Here is a 12,461-nt window from a genome sequence, read left to right as displayed (position 1 = left end):
TCCAGGACAAAACAAAACTGAAAGAGTTCATTAGATCCAAACCACTGTTATATGAGATGTTAAAGGGACTGGTTTAGAAAAAGGAGGATCAAAACTATGAAATCTAAAATGAAAACGGTATCACAAGAAACAACAACAGAAGCTAGGGAATTGAAACAAAGGCAAACTAAACAGGCAACGAGAGTGGAAAAAGAACTATAGGTATGGGGAACATATTGGGGGGAGGTCAACAGGGAGGGGGAATGGGGAGAGGGAGGGAGATGATATAGGAATTAAGGATCATGGTAGGAGGGAATGGAATAGACAGAGGTTGAGAAGAACTATACGCACAACTAATGGACATGGTCTAAAAGGGGGGGACAACTGGAGGGAGGGGGGCCACCGGGTGGAGGGGAGCAGAGGGAAGGGAAATTGGGACAAATGTAACATTATAATCAATAAAAAACATTTAAAAATATATATATATAGCTTATGTATGTATTTTATCAAATTCATTATTTATCAAAGGCTATTCACTATACTTAGGGTATTGACTAAATATGCTTAAAATTTACCACATTTTAAAGCTAAATCTGATTTGTGCTCTAGATGTTAGTTGTGATTTACCCTTGGTTTAAGATCTAAAGAAAATAAGCTCAAATCCATGTTTCATATCCAGTAAAAGCCCAGGGCCACTACAAATACTTCTTCGTATTCCAAATGCACATTATTCTATCACACCTGGCTTTATTTTCCTGCATGCACTAAAACTTTTTTCAGTTTACCATCTTTCATGGGTTCTTTCTTTTAATTTGCACATATGTCCAAACTAGATACTTGGTGCCTTTTTATTACTTGTACCAACTCTTTCTCTTGCTTCCCATTCACAATAAATGACAGCAAAATATCACTAACCATCACCAATAGTGATTACCAGTAGCAGTCTTATTCACAATAAACTAAAAGGGGGAAATAATAAAATTCCCATCAATTAGTAAGTGAATAAACAATATGTGGCATATTTATACAATGGAATGATGTTCAGCAACATAAATGAATAGTGATGCTTGCTACCACATGGTTAGTCCTGGAAAGAAAACATTTTTCCAAATGAAGGAAACCAGTCATAAAAGACCATATATTGGCAACCACACAGTGATGTTTCTCTCTCTCTCTCTTTCTCCTTTCCCCTCTCTCTAAAAATAAAAATAAATAAATATATATATTTTTTTTAAAAAACCATATATTGTATGACTCCATTTGTACGAAATGTTCAGAATTGGCAAATCTATGAGAGACAGAAATTAGGTTAGCAAGTGCCTTGTATTGGTTATTGTGGGAGAGTTGGGGAAAGTGGGGGTGATAACTAAAGGGTATGGGTATTTTTTGAGGTGTAAAAATGTTCTAAGGTGATTATGATAATAGTTTCACATCTGCGAATATACTAAAAACCAGTGAATTTTGAGTATTAAAAGAATGAATTGTGCAGTATGTGAATTATATCTCAATAAAGGTGTTACTTAAAATATGACATGACACAGTTTTCTTTGGCAACCACCATGACAGAGGTTTTGTCTGGATAAATGGCAGTTTAAATATCAGGCACGAGCATTTGAAAAATGAAAATGCAGTGTCTCAGTTCTTACTATGATATACTCAGCCAGTACCCTAAATATGGCTGGAGACATTTCTTGGACATCCAAAATCTCATTAATGCCCAATGACACATTCTTGGGTCTCAGCCATTTTCTCTACCCACCTACATCTATCTAAGGAAAGTCTAAGTTATAATTCTCCACTGACAGAAGTATTATAGTTGCATACCTCAACTTTATTTCTCCACCTTTACTGTTTAGGAGTCAGTAGCAACTATAGGAAGTTTGTGTGTTAAAATTCCTGTCTTGGTTACACATTGTTTGATCGTAGGGGTGTATATATTTTACTCTCTGAATAAAACAGGTGAGACTGAAGTGCAGCTATCTATTCACTCTGAGTTTTGTGGTTAGAAGCAGTAATATCACTTAATAGAAGAATGTGAAGACAGTTTACAGCTAAATGCTATATAAATTCCTGGATCAAATGGTGTTTGATGGACTTAGAAATCTCCAATAAACTCATTTTAGTAATTTCTGTACAAATTTCTCTTTCTCTGTCTCATTTTAGATCCAGCTAAAGATCCATGCTTAAAGATGAAATGTAGTCGCCATAAAGTATGCATTGCTCAAGACTCTCAGACTGCAGTCTGTATCAGTCACCGGAGGCTTACACACAGGTAAACATTGTTATATTAAATCCCACTGATTGAATGGTACTCCTTATAACTGTGAATAACTTCAGAGTATAAATATTTGGCATTATCCAGAGTTTTATTGAATCAATTTCAGAACCTTGGTTAATACAATTATGATTCACTTGTGTGAAACATTATCAATCAGATTTACTATGGGTTATAGAATTTAGGCATATATTATTAAATAAAAAGGATCTAGAGAAGATTGGATTAAAGTAGTATGTTTGCATACTTTTGCTTTCTCAAGTTTAAGGAACAAGTACATTTTTGCTACCCTCTATTTTTAGTTATGCCCATTCAAACATTCTATTTCCCTTAGGGAAGAATTGAAAACAAAGGTAAAGGGCAAAAAATATATATATATATATGAATGGTTGATATTTATAAAATTTGAAAAGTCACAGAATACAGATATGGGCCTGGAACGTTTCAGGGCACTTTTGTTTATGGAAGCACTTGTACTGGTGCAGTCCTTCAAGTCCATTCCCTGGAGGCTGACACAAAATTGCAAGAGGAGAAGAAAGGGCTTTAAATATCTTTTATAATGATCATCACTGCTTCTGTAAGATAGGCTCTATTTTGAGAAGGATCAACGACTAGAATTAGCCTGTGAAGTCTGGTGCTGAGCCTTAAGGATTGCAACTTGCCACAATCAAAGGTGAAATCACTGGGTAACTGACTGAAGCAAATAGGTATATCCACTCCCTTTCTTACTTCTAAAGAAATTCTCTTTATGAGAATTCCTCTTTTCTGTGATAGTGGACCTAATCCGTGTTGTGCTTTTCATCAAATGAGCCTGGGGATTTCTCTCTATTTAGGTATGTTCAGAGACCAATAGGATTTTGGCTTTAGAGCACTTACACCTAAATTCTATTATTCAGACATACCAATGGACAGAGAGTAAGAACATGAGAGAATAAATGTAAGTAGCATATCTAGAAAAAAGCAAATATTTGTTTTTGATGTTCTTTATTGATGTAATGGCACATATGCATAAAACCCTTGATTACATGCCAAACAGATTAGAAGTCTTTATTCTATAATTCCAAATCTATAGTGGCAGATTTCAAGTACCAAGACAAGCTAATGCAACCAAGGTAGAGGGTTTGGAAACGAGTTCACCTGGAACGAAGACTCTTGTCATGGCCTATCAATAATGTACTTGTAGGAGAGAGAGGGAGAGAGAGGCAGACAACAGTTTGGGAATATAAAGTGCAAAAGATCTCCTGGAAATAGCATTTCTATAGAGTCAGCATACTTTGGGAAGGCCCAAAAGAGTGAGGCAGAGTTTTCGGTAATATATCCCCACTCAGTCATGCCCTCTATGTTGGTTTTGCAAAGGGATATAACAAAACTTTGGACCAGAATTTTATTTTTCTATTTATTTCCTTGGGATTCCAAAATGCTTCTGAGTGTCTTGGAATTTTTATTAATCAATCACCAAACATTTAAAATACTAGTATACAAAAGGCTGTATGGAAGAATGGGTGGACAGTGGGTTTTTATTTGAAAAATCCACAGGGGATTATGTTAAAATGAATTCTTGTATGATCCATCACCTACATTGCAGAGACCTAGTCAATCATTCCATATAAAGCAAACACTGTTCCATCACAAACAAATGCCAGAGGCCCAGGGAAAGGTTTCCATCTACCCAGTTAGCACCTGTGAATAGTCACCTCTGCCATTTCACCCCTGGCCTCCTGAACCCAAGGCAAAGAGCAACTGAAGACCTCACAGTTATAGCTGTATCATGCCTGGGGCAGAGAGACACTCTCCTTTCCACAATTGCTGAGCACAGAAGCCAGGAGAGGTTCAAGTTCCTGACTGACTAGATCACAAAGTTACAGAGCCTTGATTCCAGTCTATGTTTACTAACATTCAAGTCCGTGCTTTGTACAACTCTACTGCCTCACTGTTTCTCTACCTTATTAAACAAAGACTTATGTATGGATAAAAAGAAACTTTCTTATCAAGGTGAAGACTCTCTGAAACCAATAGCTAAAGTGTTTTCTTAGTGTAAGATAAAGCATCCTAAATGGAGAACCACTTCCAGCTTTGTCTTAGGTGCCCAGATGGGCTGTGACTGAGGTGGAGACAGCTATACTTTAAGTAGGTGGACTACCAAGTGTTTTATGGAAACAGAGTTTAGTCTTATTCTGTTTCTGATAGACACTATTTTAAAACTTAGACTTGACACACACTAAATGCAATAAATAAATAACAAGTTTCCAAAGAATTGATATTAAGGTTAATATTTGCTATGTTTTGTTTGCTTTGAGGATGTCAGTCCCTACGTGAATGTTTGTACAACACTTAGGGAAGAAGAGTTTAGCCAAGCAGTTTGATCAGTGAAGGTGGCTGTTACAAATTATGTAGTTCTTAAATCTGGCGTTTTGTGTGTATTGGGGGGATGGGGCACAGAAAACAGGAAGAGGTCTTAATTAATAAATTTTGAGGATTTGCATAGTTCAGATTAGAAATTTCTGCTTTTCTCATCTAAGGACCGGGTTTGTTTGTTTGTTTGTTTGTTTGTTTGTTTGTTTCCTTGATCTCATAAAAGGCAAAGAAGTGGGACTAGTTATATGTTTCTGCAGGGAAAATTCTGTTTTTCAACAAGGTCTTCCTAAGTCTGCCCCTGACTCCCAACTAGATTTCACACCCATTTCTTCATCACCTTCAACTTCTCATCTTGTAACCCTTACTTCATGTATAGTAGTTTGTATAATATCTCTCTCCTTCAGTTGTCTGCAAGTTTCATGATGTCTTTCTTATTCCCCATCTTATACTTAGAACTTGACATGCTGACTAGTGTATATTTTCTTTGAAGAGTGTATTAAAATAGCTATTTGCAGAATATTTAAAAAAGTGAGTAATTTGATCTACTAAACTGGTCAATATAGATAATGTAAGTCTAAAAATTGTTTTCTGTGTGCCTTGTCCTTATTTGTTAAAGATGGCCTGAGAAGGACACGAATCAATCCACAAATACTTTAAAATAAATGTATTAAACAAACAAATAATTAATTATTGTCAGAAAAAAAGGAAGAGGGAGATATGAAAATATGAGGGAGAAGTGAGTCCCTATTTGCTAATATTTCCTTACATTGTGCTTTTAATAATGATGCAGTCATGCCCTACTTAATAATGGGATTACATTCTGAGAAATGCATCCTTAGTTGATTTCATATATATGGGAACCTCAGGAAGTACACGTACACAAACCTAGATGGTATAGGTACTGTAATTGTATGTGCTCAACTTGTCTGGGACAGGCAGTACAGTAGGTTTGGCTACACCAGCAGCACCAAAAAGAAGTCAGCAGTTGCAGCGTAAGTTCTGGCAGTTGTTTTTTCGGTAATGCAAGGGCCTGACTTAAGATTTGATTGTTGAGGCCTCTACTTTCAGGAAGGCACCCATTTCAAAGACAGCATCCACTCCAGGGAAGGCTATCTGGAATAAACACATTACCAACCACACAGCTAGATTAAAGGCCAGTCCACGAACACCCACTGACGCCTCTTTGTTTTAGATTTTGTTTGCTTTTGATAACTGACCGTTTGAGGCTACGTCTTTTTTTCTCTTCCTGCACTTGAAATTAACCAGTAAAGAGTGAGCCCTGGAACCCTAGCCCCAACCCTCGTTCCCAGAGCAAGCAGAACCTCAGGCCTGTGCTCTCACGGTTACGATGCATCTCGTCACCCTAACAAGAACCACAGGGTCAGGTCAGTTCTAACATTGGTTTAGAAAGGAGAGATGTCTAGCCCAGGTAACCGACTGCACCCGGGCATTTCTAACTGATGGCATTAATATGGGCAGATTGAAACTGCAAAAAACAGTAACGCACAGTGCTAGGGTATTAGGACAGCTATGATGTGCCTAGGTGACAGGAACTTTTCAGCTCCATTATAATCTTATGGGACCACCATTGCATATGCAGTAAATTGTTGATTTAAATGTTGTTATGTGGCGCATGACTATAATTATCTTCTGAAATCAAAGAAGTAGCCTGATTAGGAGGCTCATTATATGTTTTACACTAGCTTTGACCACTATAGCCAATATAGAGTATTGTGTAAACTATCTAAATCTGTGATCTTCAAGGTCATATATTTGGATTTTTGTTTCCTCATGTTTTTTTCTGTGAAAAATTGGCCTCAAACAAGCATGATATCTATGTTCTTGTGCTGGCTTCCTGTTAAAATTGTCATCACCGGTTGATCACAAGAAATTTTATGAACAATGAGAAAGAACTTGAATACAACATATTTTCCAAAATGGTAACATAACTAATTTTTAGACAGTTTAATATAAATATATAATGGCTTACCAGGCTTTGAACATGACCCAGATTTTTTTTTCCCTTTTAATTTTATTTTATACTGGTTTTGGTGTACAACTTAGTGGTTAGACAATCATATACTTTACATAATGTTCCCCTCTATGTTTTCGGTACCCCAACTAGCACCATACATAGTTATTACAGTATTATTGAGTATATTTCCTATGCTTTACCAACATCCCTGTGACCATTTTGTAACTACTGATCTATACTTCTCAATCCCTTCACCTTTTTGACCCAACCCTACAACTCCCTTCCCTCTGGCAACCACCAGTTTGCTCTCGTTGTCTGAGTCTGTTCCAATTTTGTTTGTTCATTTATATTGTTCTTTAGAATCCACATATAACTGAAATCATATTGTATTTTTTTTGACTGACTTAGTTCACTGAGAATAATACCTCTAGGCCCACCCATGCTGTTGCAAATGGTAAGATTTCATTTTCTATGGCCAAGTAATATTTCATTGTATGTATGTACCACAGCTTTTTATCCACTCATCTATTGATGGGCACTTGAGTTGGTCCCATAGCTTGGCTATTGTAGATAATGCTACAATGAACATAGAGGATCATACAGTATTTCGGGTTTCTTAAGATAAATCTCTGGAAGTGTAATTGCTGGGTTATAAAACAGACTCATTTTTAATTTTTTGAGGAACCTCTATTCTGTTTTCCATAGTGGCTTCACCACTCTATATTCCCACCAACAGTGCACTAGTGTTCCCTTTTCTCCACATCCTTCCCAGCAGTTGTCGTTTGGGGATTTATTAACAATAGCCATTCTGACAGGTGTGAGGTGATATCCCACTGTGGTTTTAATTTGCATTTCTCTGATGATTGGTGACACTGAGCATCTTTTCATATGTCTATTGACCATCTGTATGTCCTCCTTGGAGAAGTGTGTATTTAGACATGACCCATATTTTTATATTGTTACCCTAGGGAAATTTTCAGAAATGCTTATTATAGCTGAGCTTTTTTTGTTGTTGTTGTTGTTCATTGTTTTTGTGTATTGTGAACGAGAAGCCTCATGCTTTAGCTCCCTTTGCTGCTTATGCAGCTGCAGATAATTAACATTATTTCTAGATCAGTGTTTTGGGCACCAATCCATGCTGCTGAGTGTTAAAAAAAACAGGTTTAGAATAATAAGACATAGTAAGGTTGAAGAATTTGTGGTAGGACAAACTAGCCATGTTGATTTCTGCTCCATTTACACCAAAGGTTGAAAAAAAATCAGTATGGGATTTGCTTTTGACCACCCTTAAGGAGACATTATATAGAAAGATAATGATAATGTTTCTTATCTTGTATCTTCTTCAATAAATATTTCTGTTTTTCATATTACATGGTTGGATATCTTCTGGACAGACCTTGTATATACATAACATTTAGTCTGACAACAATGATATGAGTTAAAGTGGGTTACAGTTATTGCACACATTTACAAGGATAAAAAATGAGACAGAGAATTTACATGATTTGCTCAGGTGGTAGACTTGGACATTGAAACTGGTCATTGAGGTTTCAGAATTTGTCCTCTTGACTATTATGTCTTTTGAAATATTATTTAAAACTTATAAAGCATGTTATGTAAATAAGATGTTCTTCTGAGCACTTTAGAGATAACTCACTTTATCCTACAACAATCTTACAATAACTTTACATTCCTTTATAAAAACCTGGATAAACATCGCCTAATGTACTGCTTCTCAGCATATTTTAATCCAGTCTTTCTTGCTGAACATGTAATTCTTACGTTTTTCTTTTATTCTGATACCAATTTCAAGAAAGTAAATCCTTAGCTACTTGAGAATTGATCTTAAGGAGAAAATTTAATTCATTAGAATGTACATCTAGATCAGTTTCAGTTTTGACTTGGTCAAGTTTATTTTAGGTGTTCTACTTACACAAACAAAACACATGTTTCTCAAATATAAAATTTATGACAACATTGACTTTTATTTTAAGTGCATACCATATCTTACCATTACTGGGGTATCATTTCTGCTTCTGCTAAAAATCAGAGACCTGTTGATTCAAGTCCAATATCCTTGGCATAGTTCCTTATAAACTGACCCAGAAGTTTTACAGCCTGATCTGCAGCTTCCTCCGTGGCACAGTGCAGCCTATTGCGGCAGGAAACCCTTTGTGCGTGGTGAACACAGGGCCAGACTGCCTAGCTTCATAGTCTGGTTCCACTCTCCTTACCTGTGTGATCTTGGGCATGATATTTCAACTCTCTGTGCTTCTGTTTCTTCCTCTGTAAAGTAGGAATGATTTAAAAAATGTGTTTTCTGATGATGTTGTTTTAAGGATTAATGAGTTAATACACAAAAACAATTAGTACATGATCCATAGTAGGCCCAGTGTAAGAGTTAGCTAGTACTGTTTTCCTCCTAAACATGTTGTTCATTTTATAATCATAAATTTTTGTTATGTCTGATATTTTTCCCAGTGAAGTGTTCTGCCCATTTATTTTCTTGTTCTTCTGGCCAATACTCCATTTCTGAAGAGGCTTTTAGCATAATGGTTAATGGTATGTAATTTGATGCTCGTCTGGCTGGCTTTGAAATCTGTCTCCATTTCTTGGTAGCAAAATGACTTTGAGCATATTGAACTCCCCAAGACTCAGTTTTCTTGTTTACACGATAGAGATGATAATTATACTATCTGTCTCCCTCTGTTTTTATAAGAATTAAAGACATAATTTGTGTAAAACCCTTTGCACAATGTAAGCATTCAATAAGCATTAATTATTGAGACATCTCTATTTAGCTTTCTCCCACAAGTCTCTTAGCCCAAGGTGGAATTAAATTCTCCTTTATCATTCTGCCCATAGAATATTAGCAACACTTTTATCTACCTATAATATAGCTACTTATATGTGTAATAGCCACAGATTGATATGTTGAGTTGCAGTTGATACAGTATCAGTAAAAATTGGCTGACTCCTGTCATACTTATAGGAGATGAAATTTAAGATTACTTTATATTTCAAGTAAAAGTACATGATTTTGCCAGTTTAGAATGGAAAGGGAACAATGTGTTATATGTGTTCAGGAAGAATGTGAGAGACTTCTGCTTAAAGGGAAATAACAAGGAAGTAGACATGCAATTGATAAAAGACTGTTATTCACATCTACCAAAAACTCTTAAAACTCAATAATAACAGAGCAACAACCTGATTTAAAAATGTACCAAAGACTCTAATAGATACCTCACCTAAGGAGATATATAGGTGGCAAATAAGTATATGAAAAGATGTTCCATATCACATGTCATCAGGGAAATGCAAATTATAACACCAATGTGATACTACATATCTACTAGAATGGCCAAAATTCAGAACTCTGACAACATTGAATACTGGTGAGGATGTGGAGCATGAAGACCTCACATTGCTGGGAGAAATACAAAATGACACAGCCACTTTGGAAAATAGTTTCGCAGTTCCTTATAAACATATGATAAATATCCATATTTTATCATATGTTTCAGCAATCACATTCCTTGGTATTTAACCAATTGAGTTGAAAAATGTGTGTACATAATTAAACCTGCACACAGATGTTTACAGCAACTTCATCCATAATTGACAAAGCTTTGAGGCAATCCACATATCCCTCCATGGGTGAATGGATAAACTGTGATACATGAACAATGAATCATTATTTAGTCCTGAGAAGAAATGAGCTATCAAGATAGGAAGGAATCTTAAATCCCTACTATTCAGCAAAAGACAACAGTAAAACAAAGAAAGTATATAGAATATAATTCCAACTAGATACATTCTGAAAAAGGCAAAACTATGAAAACAATAAAAAGACCAGTAGTCACCAGGCATTAGGGGTGGGGTGAGGTGACAATTAAGTAGAGCACAGAGGATTTTTAGGGCAGTGAAACTATTCTGTATGTTGCCAAATGGTGGATACATGTCATTATACATTTGTTGAAACCCTTAGAATGCACAACACCAAAAGTGAACCATAATGTAAACTATCAATTTTGGGTGACTATGATGTGTCAAGATAGGTTCATCAAAAGTAACCCATGTACCATTGTGATGGGAGATATTGAATATGGAGGAGGCTATGCATGGTTGAGGGCCAGGGAATATGGGAAACTTCTACCATACCCTCAATTTTTCTGTAAACCTTAAACTACTCTAAGAAACTAAAGTGTAATTTAAAATATTGATATAAAGTCTTATGATCTCTCTTCAGTTTCAAGAATAAATGTGTGTGTATATTCTTAATAACGGGTGGATTGTGTAGCTAGGGGTGGTGGCTTAACACTAGTAATTTTCCCAAGTTGTAACATGCTGAAACATGAAAAATATATGAGATGAATATGAATGAATATAAATTACATATTGAAAACCACAATGTGAATAGAGAATTAAATAAGAATCATCGAGTTCCATATTCTGACACTAAATAGGCCAAACATTAAAATTGTTTTTAAAGTTTTTTTTTTTTTTATCTAAAGGAACTAAACAAAAGAAAGCAGGTCGAGGAAAAGTAAGATCATTCACTTAATTATAGCAGAATGTGACTGTAAATATCTTAATTATTTATCTATAGTCAGCTACAGAGTGAAGGCTTTCTACAAAGTTAAAAAATTAACATGCTCCAGCAGTTGAAGTCCATTATACAGAAATAACTATTGTTTGTCTGCCAAAACATGGCTAGCTGGTGATTCAGTTGTAATTTATCCAGAGACAGCTAGCCATACAACAAATCATGCTTCTGTTCCTTAGTAGATTTGGGGCTATTTGTAGGTCAGGTACTACAGCTTTCAGCAGCTCTTAGTGTAGCTTTTAGTTCTGATTTCAGGTGATTAGAACTTGGGTGTCAAACCAGAATAGAAGTAATGTTTGTCAGTTCAGAGACCAGATAGTTAAGAAATGGTGTGACTGTCACCTCTACTCATGGGCTATTAGCAAATAGTTACAAGATAAAGGTCATAGTAGACCCCAAAATAAAAGGAACTTGGTTACTTGAAATACCATGTGAACATTCAAGGAACAGTCTCATCGGCTTATTATATGAAAAAAAATAAACTCATAATGTTGAAATGTACAATCAGGAATATATGAGAGTGACTTTAATGGTGGAAAATCATGGACATATGTGATGAAGTCATAGTAATGACCTCATCAAGTTTTACAGTAGTTAAAAACAGCAGGATAACAGATAAGTGGTTTAAAGAACTTATTTACTAGGGACCTCATCTGGACATGATATATCCTTTCTGTCACTTAGGCACCATATCTTCTTTATGAGCAAAAGATATTGTGTGAAATATGAAGAAAAAAAGAAATTCTTGAGCAAATAAACATGGTAGAAGTTTCACTTTGAGATGTTTTGCTTCCTGGCATTTTACTTTGGCATTGATCCAGTGAGATGAATAGGAACAATAGTTTTATAAATTTGGGAAATTTGGAGGAATTAATTTTGAAGTGAAATTATTTCATTTTTCAGAATCTCTCTGTGATTCAAATTTTCATATATTCTAATGCACTATTGTTGAACAAAGGAGAAAGCTATGTCAAACTTTTAGAGCTTAGGGAAAGGAAATATAATGTCAGCATAACCTTATCCATTTCTTTTGCATGAATGTACTATATACCAAGATAGAAATTTTGATATTCTGGTGTTTATAAAATTAAAATTTTCCATTGAGAGAGAAGAAATATCTCCTTTTCCCAGTTAGCATCATAGAATAAGTAACTCTCACTCTAAGAATTGGTCTTTATAGTCTTTTAAACATGAAAATAAAATTGTCAACCTTTTCACCAAATTATATAATTCTATGGTTAATCTGAGGGCCAGAAAATGTGATTATGATT

At 35.4% G+C, this 12,461-nt stretch overlaps 1 protein-coding gene across 1 annotated transcript in view; it reads left to right on the top strand.

The window, feature by feature from the left end:
- Positions 1–12,461, top strand: part of SPOCK3 (SPARC (osteonectin), cwcv and kazal like domains proteoglycan 3) — a 300,134-nt gene that overhangs the window by 164,916 nt on the left and 122,757 nt on the right. The window contains exon 4 of the mRNA XM_090288825.1: positions 2,143–2,251. Within this exon, the coding sequence (XP_090144951.1) occupies positions 2,143–2,251 (109 nt within the window). The remainder of the gene's footprint in view (positions 1–2,142; positions 2,252–12,461) is intronic.

The sequence above is a fragment of the Furipterus horrens genome, unplaced genomic scaffold (genome assembly GCF_987537825.1).
Source record: "Furipterus horrens unplaced genomic scaffold, mFurHor1.1.pri manual_scaffold_10, whole genome shotgun sequence".
NCBI lineage: Eukaryota > Metazoa > Chordata > Mammalia > Chiroptera > Furipteridae > Furipterus > Furipterus horrens.
Note: the sequence above shows the minus strand (reverse complement) of the source record. Positions and strands in the feature narration are given on the sequence as shown.